The 15,784-nt window shown below is 47.7% G+C and overlaps 5 protein-coding genes across 5 annotated transcripts; 3 read left to right on the top strand and 2 right to left on the bottom strand.

Annotated features, from left to right (window-relative positions):
- Positions 1-5,491: 5,491 nt before the first annotated feature.
- Aud_000599 (thiamine-binding protein) lies at positions 5,492-6,014 on the bottom strand (the record flags this gene model as incomplete). The annotated part of the gene is made up of 4 exons (XM_043286106.1): positions 5,492-5,555; positions 5,615-5,717; positions 5,774-5,891; positions 5,949-6,014. 4 exons carry the CDS (start codon positions 6,012-6,014, stop codon positions 5,492-5,494), a joined length of 351 nt encoding a protein of 116 aa, XP_043142041.1.
- A 245-nt stretch (positions 6,015-6,259) lies between these two features.
- Aud_000598 (putative pyruvate dehydrogenase E1 component alpha subunit) lies at positions 6,260-7,650 on the bottom strand (the record flags this gene model as incomplete). The annotated part of the gene is made up of 4 exons (XM_043286105.1): positions 6,260-6,759; positions 6,829-7,283; positions 7,335-7,468; positions 7,537-7,650. The coding sequence occupies 4 exons, from the start codon at positions 7,648-7,650 to the stop codon at positions 6,260-6,262; spliced, it is 1,203 nt and encodes a 400-aa protein (XP_043142040.1).
- Positions 7,651-8,476: 826 nt separating this feature from the next.
- Positions 8,477-11,547, top strand: Aud_000597 (putative DNA repair protein Rad4; the record flags this gene model as incomplete). Its single annotated transcript, XM_043286104.1, has 4 exons — positions 8,477-9,037; positions 9,108-9,308; positions 9,360-9,717; positions 9,767-11,547. The coding sequence occupies 4 exons, from the start codon at positions 8,477-8,479 to the stop codon at positions 11,545-11,547; spliced, it is 2,901 nt and encodes a 966-aa protein (XP_043142039.1).
- Positions 11,548-11,862: 315 nt separating this feature from the next.
- Aud_000596 (uncharacterized protein) lies at positions 11,863-13,830 on the top strand (the record flags this gene model as incomplete). Its single annotated transcript, XM_043286103.1, has 1 exon — positions 11,863-13,830. One exon carries the CDS (start codon positions 11,863-11,865, stop codon positions 13,828-13,830), a length of 1,968 nt encoding a protein of 655 aa, XP_043142038.1.
- Positions 13,831-14,149: 319 nt separating this feature from the next.
- Positions 14,150-15,435, top strand: Aud_000595 (BSD domain-containing protein; the record flags this gene model as incomplete). Its single annotated transcript, XM_043286102.1, has 2 exons — positions 14,150-15,074; positions 15,137-15,435. 2 exons carry the CDS (start codon positions 14,150-14,152, stop codon positions 15,433-15,435), a joined length of 1,224 nt encoding a protein of 407 aa, XP_043142037.1.
- Positions 15,436-15,784: the final 349 nt, after the last annotated feature.

The following is a 15,784-nucleotide window of genomic DNA, read 5'->3' as shown; positions in this document are numbered from 1 at the left end:
GATAGAGAAACAGGCGATGACGGTTGCGAATTAGCACCAGGTGGAAATGACTGGAGCTAATGCTACCTCAGTTTCCCTGGGCCTGATTCCCCGATTCTCTGAAGGCCTGAACCCGACAGGCTGGGTTAGGTTTGTAATTAGGTAGGTAGTACTGGAAAAAGGATGGGGATGGAGGGAAGCGGACTGGTAACAAACTACCTTATAAAAGGCTGTTTTGCAGCCATGGGCTTCGATTTCGAGCCTTCGTCACTTATGTGTAAAGATTTCATGAACATAATTTGCTGTACAAAGAGCATAGATAAATTGATTTTCTTGCCACTGAAGTGACTGTACATTTCGTAAATCCGATAATTAATTTTGCTGCACATAAACCGCTAGTTTAGACTATTACGGGCTGTAACAAGATTACCAACTAGTGAATATCTCCTGGGGCCTGCGGAGTTAAATGTGCTCTGTAGTTAAAAGTATGAATCTGCGAGTTCCTTCGCAGTCGTTGTTGTGATAAATAATGGTCGTTAATAATATATCACTCTCAACTTCAGATGGCGCCAGTGGTATGTTTTTCTACAGCAAGCAGTCCTCATGAATTTCATCACTATCTCGGGTGCGAATAAGAGACAACTCTTCCCAGGGGACTGTTATTAGACATGGAGCATTTTCAATGATTTACGGAGTATTTCGGCCGTAGACTTCATGGAAAATGATCTGTATTGCATCGATAACCGAACAATTTAGTCTTTAGTTGCAGATTCATCATAATGCTTTCTTGACTTCTAATATTGAAAGGGCAAGGCTGCAAAGAGTGAAATCAGAGTTATCTGAACCTGTACATAGGTACTACAAGGACTTGTCAGTAGTCTATGCGAAGAGAATCTGTCAGCCTTCCGAAATGGTTACTATTACTGATAGTTGTCAGAGCCATAGTCCTGGTTCTTTTCGCTCTGGAAATTGGAAACCCGAGACTGGGTCATGCCAAAAAAGCACGGACGTCCCAGGAGTTTGGGATTCGGGAAGACAATCGATAGGATAACCAAACAAGAAGAAAGAGGATCAAGGGTACATACGATACCTTAGTAGGAGGTAAGGCTAGGATCATCATCAGATCAACGCAGTCAATTCAATGTTACTATCAATGGGAAAATATTAGTACGGAGCATCAAATGAACTTTCTGGCTGTAAAGAACAATATCATTTCAGGCAAGCTGAGAATTACTCAAGAGCTGCCAAGGATGTCCTATCAACCGCATTTTTGATAATCGGAATCAAGAGGGCCGATACGCCTCAAAAAACATCCCATACCAATTCCCAACGGCGTGAGAAAGGGGCCATTAGGTCCAGCAGCTGGTGGGGATGTCGCTCCTAGTAATTGCCATTCTACGTATGCACTGGACACTGAAAACCCCTTTTGCGTGAGTTGTTAATAATACTTGAATAGAGACTCCAACAACTAATTATTATTAGTTTTTAGCAAGTACCTCTCTAGTGAAGTAAAACCAAATACCACTAATTATTCCAGCTCTATACCCAGCGATTTCCCGCTGTTACAATGTAAGTAAGAATAATATTAATACCAAGATCAGCAAAGCTAAGGTAAGTAGGTAAGACTGCAAGTTAGCTGCAATTTGTAGCACAAACGGAAGATGATCGTCAAACTAAGTCTGATCCAATGGCTGCTGGTGCCATTGTGCTGGATTTCGCATCCATGGGTCATTCTCCTATTATCCGAGTGGGCTGAACTCCAATGCATCCCTCTCTGCATGCTGCCTTGTTTCTGTGTAATCCGCGCTGTGTCAGCGTTGGCAGGTTTACACTCCAGTAGCTGCATCGCATTTAATCTGATTACGTTCTCGAACACAATGCAGGTTACTTTTTACCATACCGTTCGATTATTGCAGGATACCACAGAACACCTGACACCGAGTGTTTTACTGTTTGGTCCATGAACGGAGTTTACCGCTGATCTATCCAGTCTGTCGGATCCCTAGACCCACTCCAACTGTCCAGCATCGGCGGGACGTGAATTAACCTACTCCGTACTGTAACATCGCCCGTCCCACCTTTCCATCTTGATTCGACGCCGACAGGCTGCTTTGCTTGCCGCTCTGGGCGAACGACATGAATCCAAATTCTCGTTGGCCAACTGAACATAGCTCTGGGACCATTCATTTTCGGTGGTAGCGAAGGCCAATTTGTGGAACCGAGTTCCTCGTCGATTATTATTTGTTAAGTACGGACTGCGATGTAGGTCAAGCTATTTATTATTCATCATCCATACTCCGTACTCTAGCATTATGAGGAGATGCAGAAGAGAAAGACGTTTTCTGAAATTTTCGCGTGTCTTTTTTATGATGAGAAAACCTACATCAGAGGGGAAAGGCAACCATTCTCATCATAATAAGTTGGTTCAAAACTCGGGATCCAGGAAGGGAACTCGAAAGTACTGAAAGTACTCCGTAAGCACATCTGATCGCCACATCGCCCCCGCAGGTAAGTGCACTTCTGCCTGTGTCTTCTCCGTTCTGTGTCCAAAATTCTAGATCGACTCCATCAGGGAGGACTATTAGCCTAGGAACGAATATTTTCAATACTAAGAGTTACCCGATGCCGGGGCCTGAAATCAATGACATGAGTTTCACACTACAGTGACGGCATTTGCAAACCATTGGCTATGGTTAGAAAAATCAAGACAGAAAGCTGCTTCGCTTAAGGAGCATGGCACTGGCGATACTCTTGTAAGAGCAGATTGAATGATGAACCTACGCCACAAAGATGGGGTTGATGAGAGGTTGAGATTCCAGAGAGATTTTGTTTGCCGAGTCGTGACCAGTACTTACATATTCCGACAAATTGGCATTTATCTCGATAGTACGGGGACTGGGCCTTGAGAGTTTGAGTGAATGTAATCGTATTCTTAATTTTGAAGGGTTACTAGTTTGTTATCATGGTATATGCTGCCAGTCTTGTAGTAGTAGGAAGTATCTACCTCGTTTGTTTCTTTCAAAAGACAGCGAAAACAGGCAGCTGAATCTTAGTTTCCTTTCATTGGCTTGTATCGATGAGACAGCCTGGCTTGGTGGCTCCTTTGTCAGACCCACAGAGTTCATGAAAACTTGTGTATGAACTGTACTATCTACCTTACTATGGTCGACAAGGGAAGTACGCAGACTGTTTCATCTGGCGGGACTCAAGCATTATCAGGCATAACCAGATTCACATAGTGATGGCCTTCGAACTTCGAAGGATGTACCGCTTAAAGTGAGTCAGCCCAATGGTGTTTCTTGATAGCAAGGAATGAAATCATGTACGGAGTATTTTTGTCCTCTTCGGCTGCTACTGGTATTCTCGTTGGCGTCGTGTCGAAATGGCAACCCTGTCCGTTGATCAGAAGACTGGCTTATCCATGTAATCAATCCTCCAGCCACTGGCCACTGGCCAGGTGGTCATACTATAATCCTAGCCTAGGTAGTCAACGATGACAGGTTACATGGGGAGACCACTCCAAATTGCAAGGCTATCGCACTGGGATAAGGACGGTGGCTGGGAAAACGAAGTGGGAACTGAACGAGAATGGATCTCGCCTGTGATGGACGAGACGCCTCGCTGCCCACTCAGCTGGCAGTACTTGATTTACTGTGGAGGTACGAATGACTACTTCTGAGAAATCGGGCTAGTCCCAAGTACGTAGATGGCTAGCACCAGCTACCTACACACGGTTCGGGTTTGAGATTTCCCAGGAGACCCCCATCTAGCCTCAGCCTCCGCTGAACTTTACCTAGGCATCAGTGCAGTCATCAATCTCGCTCCTTTCTGATCCTTGATGGGCTAAATCTGGCATGCTCAAGATCTTGCTGCCTTAACATCCTTCGATCGGCCCAAGTCAGGTCACCTCAACAGCCTTGTTACTTTACATCGGCCCATAACATCGGTAACTGAATTCTTCTGACGTCCCAGATTATGCTAACAACAATTCTCCGAGTGACAGTGCTATGTCTCTTGAGATCGCTAGTCTGATCGCATGCAGGACATTCACATTTACCCTCTACGTAGAGCGAGGACCACTGCTGAAAAAAAGGGTCATCAATAATCCCCTGGGACAAGAGCTAGAAACTATAACTTGCACAACATGGTATTTCATTGATACCTAATGATCATTTTTGGTATTCTCACAATTAGAAACCTCCAGTGGAGTAACTGGTGGCTCTCACAGGTTCGGCCAGAGCACACTGCCATGTGTCCAGATTTGTGTAAAGTAGGATAGAACAAACCGTTTCATGTAAACGGTTCTGAGCTTCCCAGTTATTATCTGACTATTAACCACTTCCATCCATTCTTCTTTCCACGATGAATCCCAGGTGTAATTGAGTCTTCAGGCATCTTCTCAGTTTGAATGCAACTGTGCTATTTCGTACCTCACAGCCTTGGCTTGTACCATTTTTAGAAGGGAAGACCATGCCAGGCACATGGAGACTCTCAAAAGCATTATTCTACCCTCTCGCTTGGCCTCCATCGACGATACGATGGAGCACTGGAGCAGAAATTCGAAGTCCAAAACAGGAAAAGCCGAGTCCCACCGTGGACCCGATTCGTAACACTTGCTGGACGAGTCTGGATACCAAATGTCTCCAATGAAGGAAGAGTATTGTGGTGATTGAAACGCGGTAGAGACAAATCTGAAGGTCCGACATGCTTTCACGAAGGTGGACGTCGTATGTGGACTCAGAGAGAGTTGTTAGGAACACTGGCTGTGTTCTATCTGTCGACAGTATTATATCTAATGGCTATAGAAGAGTTATTTGCGAAGGAAAGGAGCCAGCTCAGGTCATTGCGAATACTCAGACAGCTGCCAGTGATAGACAGATTGAAGTGATTGAGCTTGTAAGACCCTGTAGGCCACAAGACAAGGGATGTTCATAAACACTGAAGGTAGTCATGGCGTCAAGGCACTTTTGTCGATTTTTCGCAAGGAGTAGGCCATTCAATATTCCATCTGCTACCTGGACGCTTGGAGTTTGCTGCGAACAGTACCCTCCCTTAGGTATTGAATTCCTAAAAGACGTGCAAGACTAACGAATCAGCCCCATTGTTCAGCATTCTCATCACTAATTGACTGAGAGAGACTATCTGATCCTATTTAGTACTAAACGAATCCCAGAAGATCCTTGGTCTTACGTCCTCAACAAACCTCCGATATGTTTCCTTTTACCTTAACCTGCTCTCTAGACGTTGGATGGCTCCAAAGGGCAAAGTGCCATCGGTCTCAGCTTCAGCTCATTACCTCATAGGCACCAGATCTACAGTCAACACTTGACGGTACCTGCAAATAAGGACATATACGTGTCCTATGGTGGATAAGACGCGATCATCAACTTCCATTTGACTCACTTCTCCAAAGCTAAGATGCCTACTATTAAAGCAAGATTCCAGTTCAGTACTGTGGTACGCTACCAAGGCTTGTCGACTATCCATCCACCCTCCAACGCGTTTCCATAAATCAAGCTGACAGGATTCTCTGCACAGATACAAGATTACCTTCCATCGGCTGAACCTTGTCCGTCCTACAAAATAATGAGCCTTTCTAGTCCGTGTATTCGACGCGAAATGCGAATAAGCGTACCTGGTCGAGATACGAATATCCGTCTGAATTCTGGGGACGCCTTCCTGATGAATCAACGTGTGGGCGAAACCAATCACCTGAACGACTTGATCCCACGACCCCTCTGCGTATTAGGCTTTTAGCTGCGAGTTCACAAGCTGAAACAAAACCGATACCTACCAATTGTTGTTCCCATGGGATCCATATGGAACTTAAGACCTGTCTGCTGGCTGGCCTCCGCCAACAAGCGCTGGATATCCGCGATCTGCTGAGAGAAAGAAGCGTTCTGAGTTCCAATCTATAGGGGAGGATCAGTTGAGGAGCTGGACGGGAACGGGGTCTATACTACACCGACCGGAACCAGAGAGAAGTCGGCAGTGCATCGTGCCGGAGTCGCGAGAGCTGGGTAGTTGAATGACATTACTCTGAGATATGGCTGTTTGGACTACGATTTTCCTGAAAAGAGGGTGAAGGTGTTTTGAGGTTGATGTGAATTTGGATCGCAGCTTATAAGGTCAGAATGGACCGCGACACAGATCATGGTGACGTCTGAAGAAGCATCCATTACGTCTCAAGAGCATATTTAACTTTACTTAACAGCAACAGCATCCTTGGGTCGCTCCCTTTCGAAGGTGAGTGTCATCTTCTCATTCGCATGCATCTAACCTAATACTGCGTCTCGTCCACGGTACGTCCTCGGTACTGGTCAGGCTCACTCCCACGGATGTAAACATCTTGAAACAAAACATCCAGTCTCGGCTCAGGTTCTGGCATCTTCTCAGCTTCTGCCGCCTCTTTATTTACCTTTTCCCTCACATTCTTATCGATTGTCTTTGCTTCGTCCTCCGTGATGACGCCCCAATCTATCAGCTTCCCCCGAAAGTTCGAAACTGGGTCATTCGCACGCTCCGCCTTTAATTCTTCGCGAGTCCGGTATGCGATTCCAGGATCACTCATTGAGTGCCCGGCGTACCGATATGTCACATACTCATAGACCAAGGGCCCGTTTCCAGCTCGAATGAACTCTCTGCCGTGCTTGACTGCTGCCATTACCGCCAGGACGTCCATACCGTTCACTCTTAACCCAGGGATGTATAAACCACGTTTATAGTAATCAGTCATTGCAGACGCTCTTTCAGCAGAGGTTCCCATGCCGTACTTATTATCTAGATACCTGTTAGCAGAAGACGGGTTGAACACGGTGGCTTAGGCCCCAGGTGTCTAGAAGAACTGACTCTCGCAGCCGAACAAAACAGGCAGTTTCCACAATTTCGCCATGTTGAAAGCCTCATGGACTTGACCTTGGTTTGCTGCTCCGTCACCATACACATCAATCGTGACATTATCCCTGTCATTGTACTGCTGAGCAAAGGCTATTCCAGCGCCGACTGGTACATGAGCTCCCACGATGCCATTACCCCCAAAGAAGCCCTCACGGAACATGTGCATAGAGCCTCCTTTGCCGTGGGATATGCCATCCTGCCGTCCAAGTAGTTCGCCAATAATTGACCTGATACTTCCCCCTCGCATAAATGTGAATCCATGAGAGCGGTATGCAGTGATTAATTTGTCCTCTTTGCTGATGCCATATTCAATGCCAACAGCGACTGCCTCTTGGCCAGTTGACAAATGACAAAATCCTCGAATCTTCTTTTGCTTGTAAAGAGTGTCAGCAGCTAATTCCATTCGTCTGTGAATAAGTCAGCTACAGAGCATCAATAGTCCTAAAGGCATATTTCACCTTATCGTAAGCATGTCTTGGTATAAGTTCTTGAGCTGCCTTTTTGTGGTTCCTACTGTGTATGGGGGATGGTCAAAATGATACGTCTCGAAGCTGTCTTCTGGTATAGGGACGTCAAAGGGCTTGTCATCTTCCTTTCATGAGTTTAGCGCTCGCCTCATTCAAACAAGTCGATTTGAATTCAGCACAAGGCGCCGCTTACAGTAGGTACGTTCTGCGCATTGACAGCTTGTGCAAGGAAGCGACGTTTTGCGCAGAATAGCTTGGAGCTAACCCAAGGTAATGACTCCTTGAGTCTCAAGTTTCTTGAAAGCATGGCAGCTAATTAATGCTTCAGTCTAGAGAAAGTGAGTTGCTTAGTGGTATCTAAGCGGACAAGACAGGTGAGAGTAGGCACCTTACTGCCATGAGCTCGGAATGAAAGATTTCAAAGCAACATAAAATAGCGAGAGGCTGGATTTCTCGACAAATGAAGTGATGTGGCACGACAGCTTCAGTGACGCAATCCTGAACTCAGAGCTCGCTTTCCTCCGAGAACAGCTACATAGTAGGTACTAAGCTCTGGAAGCCTGGCCTACAAGTCAATAGGACTCTGTACGGTTGCCCTTCGGCTGGGATCCATGGTGCCGAGATCATCCATGATCAACAGGTACGTGCATACCTATCGTGGACAGTCGTGTCCGCAAATTCCATACGTCTTTCTGTTGCTTTTCACTATGTAGCAGTTACATAATCGCATTGAACTTTCGCAACCGGGAAAGCCTTTCTGACTTATCAAAGGAATCAAATCTCCGACACTCTCTATTAAGAATCTGTGATTGCAAAATCTCAAGATACGTAGTTGGAGATAGAGCTAAGCACATCCAATCGTTCGGTATGGATCAACAATCTTCCGATATGACGCATATTGCCGTTCTGGGCTCCCGCGTCTGACTCTGCCATGAAACTCGCTCCTAGCAATATCAAACCTATAGATGCTTTCAATTTCGGTCACGAAGAGGTGATGCTAGGTAATGGGTCGAACAAATTTCGTCGCGCAAGAAGCGCAGTAACACGATATACGTGACTCTGGCCGCGCTTATAGATCTGCGAGGCCAGATATAGATATTGCTTCATGCTGCCGCTCAAAAAATTCCGGCATCATGCGCCGTGAACCTCCTGGCCGCTCAGCGAGGGGCCGAATCTCTCGCGGTCGACCCACCGGGCGCGAGGAAGAAGATGAAATACCCGAAGTCTACCGGGAAATGCTCGCTGAAGCAGAACTGCGGAGTCCAGATATCTCGGAGGCGGACCGTCCTATCAAGAAACGAAAGGTTGGAGCTCAGAGAGCTACCACTTCTGATGTTGTTTTTGTACCCCAAGTGCCACTGCCAATGGAAGATCAAGGTCAAGCCAGCCGGCAGGTACAGACGGTCTATGACGAGCCCACGTCAGAGGAATCCGATATGGAGTGGGAAGAAGTTGACCTTCAACAAGCTCCAGCTCAGTCAATTCAGATCCCTCCAGTGGCAGGGGGCGATAATGAACCACTCCAGATCACTCTCGACAATCATGAAGGAAAGAGACGGAATGTAGTCTCAAGGCAAAAGCCACTCACCGCTGCCGAGAAAAAGCTCCGATTAGATATACACAAAGTTCATGTGCTCTGTCTCCTGCGCCATGTGCAAATACGGAATCTATGGTGCAATGACGATGAACTACAGGTACGCAACCAAACGCCTAGCATGAGTGGTACCCTCTACTCGGTCCGCTCGATTTTAACATGCAATTTAGAGCTTTCTCAAGAGGATGTTACCCAAGCAAGTGATAGCCATGTTAAATCCAGCAGAGGACAAACCACAGTACAGCCGGTCTACGACCTTTGTTGATGGGCTGAATCAAGCCAGTGATGCTTTTAGCAGGAGGTTCAGAGTGAATAGGCCGGGCTTGAAGCGAGCTCATTGGGTAGATCCTGAGAAGTTGAAGCAAAAAGTGGTATGTGTTCAAAGCTCCACGCAGTAGCCACCCCTCCTCACATCACTGTAGGAGTCTATTATGCCCGACGCAGAAGTCTTTTTGTCAAAAGAAGACTTTTGCACACAGGCTAGGACGATGCAGGGCTCTCGTGACTTTGGTGCTCAGTTGTTCTGTGCTCTTCTACGCTCCGCAGCTGTGGAAGCGAGGCTGGTCTGCTCACTCCAGCCTTTGTCCTTTTCTGGGATGACGAAGAACATGACGCCGAACAAACCAGATTCACCGTATATTGTTATATCGTCCGATGACCATGACACGTCAGCAGATGATCAACAGATGTCTGGCGCCTCACCGACACCGGCGTCAAGGTCTCGAAGACTTGGACGACCACAATTCAACCCATCACGTTCACAGAAGACCTCTATTCCAGGTAACGTGCCTACGACTATCCCGCTTGTCTAATTACTGACTTCCCAAAGGTCCGGGATTTACCGCTCGAGCCTCGCCTTACCCGGTATTTTGGGTTGAAGCATTCAACGAAGCTGTCCAAAAATGGGTCCCCGTCGACCCATTGGTTACCAAAACGATTGCAAAACCATCTAAGTTTGAACCGCCCTTCAGTGACCCATCAAACTGCATGAGTTATGTAGTCGGCTTTGAAGAGGATGCGTCCGCAAGAGACGTTACCAGGCGCTATGCAAAAGCATTTAATGCGAAAACACGCAAGCTCCGTGTTGAATCTACTAAAGATGGAGAGAGATGGTGGGCAAGGACGATGGGCTTTTACGAAAAGCCTTTTTTGGAGGACAGAGATGAGGTGGAAATTAGCGAGTTGACAGCGAAGACTGCTGCCGAGCCTATGCCGCGAAATGTGCAAGACTTTAAGGACCACCCGATATACGCGATTGAGCGGCAGCTTCGGCGGAATGAAGTGGTTTTCCCAAAACGCGTCATTGGTCAAGTCAGTCTTGGGAAGTCGGGATCGAAAGATCAGGTGTTAGTGCCGGTGTACCGCCGTAGCGATGTTCATGTTGTCCGCAGTGCGGACAAATGGTATCGCTTGGGACGAGACATCAAAATTGGCGAACAACCATTAAAACATATTCGCGTCAACAGAAACAAGGATGTTGGTTTCAGCGAAGACGAGCACGACAATGAAAGCGGCATGGAGATTCCTCTTTATGCATATTTTCAAACGGAGGTCTACGCGCCGCCGCCTGTTGTGCAGGGGAAAGTACCAAAAAATTCTTACGGGAACCTGGATGTCTATGTGCCGAGTATGGTTCCTCCTGGGGGCGTTCACATAAAGCATCCTCAAGCTGCTTCTGCAGCAAGGGTCCTTGGTATAGATTATGCAGACGCAGTTACAGGCTTTGATTTCAAAGGCCGACATGGAACTGCTGTTTTTCAAGGGGTTGTTGTTGCTAGCGAGTGTCAGGAGGCGCTTGAAGAGGTCTTGTATCACCTTGAAGATGAGAGAAGACAAGCTGAGTCTGAGGAAAAATCGAGAGAGATGTTACAGTTGTGGAAGCATTTTCTTCTAAAACTGCGAATTGCAGAAAGGGTCAAAAGCTATGCCATTGAAGGAGAAGAGAGCGCTGGTGAAATCTCTGAAAACTACGAGGATCCAGAGGAAACTGGTGGCGGATTTATTCCCGAACCAGAGCAGGAAATGGCCGACACAGGAAAATTTTCGACTTATCAACAATCAACCGAACAAGAGCCTCGAGGACATACATACAATGAAGCATCGACAAATAATGGAGCCCTGGGAGATGAAGCGCCCCGTGGGGGAATCAAATCTGACGAGAGTGCCAGCCACATAGAAGCAATCTCGGTGAATCCTTCCGCAAGGGACATTCCCAAGGCATCAAGACGTCCTCGTTATAACCTTATCGTCGTTCCTAATAAGAAAGCAGACAGCAACGAGACCGGCACATCCCAACGGCAACCCCAACAGCAGCACGAAGAATCTCCTGGGATTGCGGAGCTTGAACCAGCGGCAGAAGCTGAGAGTGTTAAGAGCTCCGGGGAGACTGGTCCTGCAGGCTCATCGGAAGCTCCCATTATGGTCGACACTTCGACAACAGGCGGCTCCAAATCAGCTAGTGTTGAGATACTGTCGCGGGCAGCATCGCAGACCCAGTCGCGAACTCCCACGCCAGAGGAAGTTGACGAGACACTAGCAGTTGATGACAATGGATCATTGTTGTCGCATGATCCTGAAGATGAGGATGCGATTCCAGAGTGGCTAGTATGAGCTCCTCTGGTTTGGATCGTTAGTTCATGATTATGTGTACATCCTTGTATAGGCAGTTTGTCAATAGACACCCTATTACTGTAGAACTGACAGGTAGTCTGAGTGATTATCTAGACGAGTGTTGCCTAGAACTGGATTATATCTGTGCACAGACCACTATCGATGTCATAGGGATCAGACGCGTCAACGACGCGAACCGCCCGATAAGAAAGCTTTATGCGTTATGACCCATCAACAGCCGCAACTCTACTCCGGACTTATGGTCTTATTTCTTTTTTAGTTCCTCAAATACTGATATAGCTTCTTCGATTTGCGATGAGACAAGGTGACGGGCCAAGTACAAAATCTGCCCAGGAACAATTTCGAACGCCAAACAAGCCTCCTATATCAAGTTCTTCTACCACCTCTAGTGCGCGAAAAGGGACGACAACATCAAAAAAACATAGTGTGACTCCAGTATCCTCAGCCTCGGCGTCTAAGCCTTGGAAAGGAAGCTTGCTCTCCAGGGATCAACCTACACTTACACAGATTGAATTTGTGACACCGAGGACACAGAACGCCGAATCCGATGATGATGACAACCTCGATTACATCAATAATGCCGCGCCAGATAATAGTCCGAATAGTCGCCAGGTGATCGTATTAGATGAGAATTCCGACGATGATGCTAGTTATCAACCAATTTCATATATACGGGCACGGGGTACCGGGGACGCCGAACGAAGACCAAATGCTGCGCGCAATGTATCGGGTCTGAGAAGGAGTACAGGTCAAGCTGGTTCAGCAGAAAAGCGGTCCGGAATAAAGAGTATCGAAAGCGTCAAGAGCAGCAAGAAGAAGACGGAGAAGCAGCAAAAGGACAAGACACTCACTCAGATGGATTACGTGCGGCGCTACCTGAAGATCGAGCCTGATGATGAAGTGAAGCTGGAGTACACCTATATCACCCCGACGAAGAATGATAGCCAGAGAGTCGCAGGCAAACTCCGTCATGGGCTTGATTCTGCGCCCACCGAGGATGCGACAGCCCAAGAATCCTTCAGCTTGAGTAAGAAGAGGAAACTGGAAGCTGAGGAGGATATGAAAGGAGTCTTGTCCAGTACGTCGACGCCGGAAAAGAAAGTCTTGAAAGGAAGCCCGAAGACGCCACGAAAACCATGGAAATCTGAAATACCTTCCTCTCAGTCACCCGAAAGTCCTGGGGTTGCGATTATTTCATCATCACAGTTTCGAAACGCTACTCGATCATCTCCCAACCTTGATTTTTCGATCAAGCCTACTTCTACCATCAAAGAAGAGTCACCTAGTTTGAACCAGACAAATATAAGCGCCAGGCATGTGTCAATGTCTGAAGATCAATTGCCGCCGACCATGATACCCGATTTTGAATCAGCGGCCGAGCTGGCTGTTGATAATGAAACGAAATTTGATGTTGAAGCGACACAATCGAATTCAGCAAAGGGACCATCCGCTTTAGGGTCCGAGTTGGAGAAGAAACCGGAACCTGACAGACCTCCACCGAGTACGGAGAGAACAGTAGTATATGAAACGGACGCCGAAACGGACTACAGTGATGATGAGCCGGTAGTTGCTGGGCCGAATGACAAGCCGAATGCGATGCCATTTGAGGATGAAGACGACGAGGGTGAAGACCTGAGATCACCACTCAGTGACTCCCAAGACCTCCCTCCACCCATATCACATCCTGGCTTGGAAGATGAGTCTGGGCCTTTGCAGTCTGAAACTAATCTGTCATCCGAGGCATCAATATTATATCAAAGACGACAGCCTGCCACGCAAATCCCACTAGAACCTATCCCTACGCTGAGCACCCAGAAGCTGGCGGAGCTTTTCCCACAGGAATCCAGCATTCAGCAAACCATGACTGAGACATCGTGCACCAAGTCGTCCGCTCACAAGGTTGAGGCATTATCTGATCCCTCCTTGCAGACGCAGACTCAGAGCCAAACTCAAGACCTGGACAAATATTCGACGGAGATGATCCCGGAATCCTCGCCTGTCACACGGCACGGAGACTACGCGAGTACAGGTGATGCTATACTCCCTCAAACCCTTGCTCGGAGCGTGGTACAGGTAGAGTCTTCACAAATAGTGGATCGCCTCAAAAGGCAGGCTGATCCAGACGAAGATTCTCGTCCTAGGGGTATGCTGTCCCGCAGCCAACTTCTCACCTCCAGTGTCATGGAGAGTGTTCCTGTGCCGGGTTTCTGGATGGGCAGTCAGGACAGTGTTGGAGAACCCTATAGCTTGACAGATACATAGTATATAGCTTAACGTGACGAATTACGAAATGCACATATACATTCATGATCAATCTGGTATCTATATCTTGTTCAATTCTTGATTAATCTTTATAGCAAATATCCTCAAGTGTTCCAAGGTGGAACCCTCAGTGGGGCATTTCATGATTGTTCGGTCCGTCGTACGCCCCGAAGGCCCGAACGGAAGCGCCATGCAGATCCACTGGCAACAAGCAGCTACCGTAACTCCTCCGCAACCGTCATCGAGGACGGTCTCTCTCAATTAATTCCAGCAGAACTGATCGCCTCTTTTATTGCGATATTGACTCGCCAAGAAAGCCATGGATATCGCATACGATCATATTCAAGAGGAGATCTTCTCCACCAATGAGTCGTCAAAGAAAGAAGGCTCACAAGACGACTCCAAAACAAACCGATCCAACGTCGACCTCAACACCGAACTCCAAGAGACATTCCGCGCCTTTTCCGCAAGTCCCTGGGGAATAAAGATTGGTGGGCTGTGGGATAACGTCCGCAAACAAGGCGAGAGTTACTATGAAGGTGCCAGGCAAGAGTACGCCGCGGCCAGCGAGGAGGCCGCCAAGGGCCTATCAGACTTGAAAGACACTATCGTTGGACGCACGCGAGGCCTGTCGCTAAGTACTGCTTTTGCTACTGGGTCGTCGGAGAAAAGTAAGGATGAGACACCGACGCCAACTGCGTCCCGAGCGGGAGAAAGTCAGGAACAGGGACCCAGCGACGCGGGCGCAAGCGAGGGTTTCCTCTCCCGATTCAAGGCAGAGGCTGCAAGACGACTTAAGGAGATTGAGAAGGCCGAGGAAGCTGCGGATGAAGCGATCCTGCGCTTTGGTATGACTATTGGCCAAAAGCTGCGGGATGCGGTCAGCATTGTGCCGCCCGACGCGGAGTCGTCAAACAAAATCCTTTTCGAGAGTAAGGATGCCGAGGGCAAAAGAGTTATTCATGCGACCCGATTCGAGGCGCAGCTGCATGTGATCCATTCCAACCTGGAGAGCTTCACCAAGGACCCTGTCAGTGACAAGTGGGCCTCGTTCAAGGAGGAGTTCAACGTAGACAACAAGACCGAGGCCATCGCCGCGGATTTGGAGAAGTACCCCGAGCTGCGATCAGCCATGGAAAAGCTTGTTCCTGAGCAGGTCGACTATGCAACCTTCTGGTCTCGGTACTATTTCCTCCGCCTCGTGATCGAGACCGAAGAGCAGAAGCGCAAGGAACTTCTTAAAGGTTTGTTGCTGGTCGCCCCACCTTGCTTTTTTACCGGAATTTCTGACAAGAAATTATTGCAGGCGCCAATGTGGATGAAGAGGAGGAGGTTGCTTGGGACGACGACTCCGACGACGACACCGACTCTCCCTCTACTCCTCAGGTCAAGACAAATAATACAACCCAGATTCCCGCTGTTGCCAAGAATAAGCTGCTCAAGCCTGACGAACGCCGGCGCTCAAACGACCAACAGTCTCAGCCGGACAGTGAATCCAGCTATGATCTCGTCAGTGGCAACACCAGTCGTGCGCCTGGCAGCCCGAAGGAGAAGAGCCCAACGACAGCGGCGAAGGACGATGACAGCGACGAAGACTGGGAATGAGCAGCTGATACACATCACCTTGGTCATGTTCTCCATTGATGTCTTACCCCTTTGTCTCAATTGCGTCTGTTTACCAGCTCTTTTGAGCTCACCGTTCAGGTAGTTTTGAGAGGAGTTATGGCGTTTGTCTTTGATACTCCCTGGTGTTATGGGTTTTCTTTGCTTTCCATTAGCTCTTAGCGGTTATCTGTTGATATCAATCATTCTACTTGCTTCACCTTTTAGCTGGGCATCTCGTATGCTTCACCATTGGCACGGAAAGGATTGTCCATAGCTATTAATATATTCTACAAAACTATTCGCTGCTCTTACGAGCACATGTTTTAATCATTCTATATTCGCTACATTT

This window comes from Aspergillus udagawae, assembly GCF_001078395.1.
Source record: "Aspergillus udagawae IFM 46973 DNA, scaffold_1, whole genome shotgun sequence".
NCBI lineage: Eukaryota > Fungi > Ascomycota > Eurotiomycetes > Eurotiales > Aspergillaceae > Aspergillus > Aspergillus udagawae.
The sequence above is the reverse complement of the archived record's forward strand: the minus strand, read 5'-3'. Positions and strand labels throughout refer to the sequence as shown.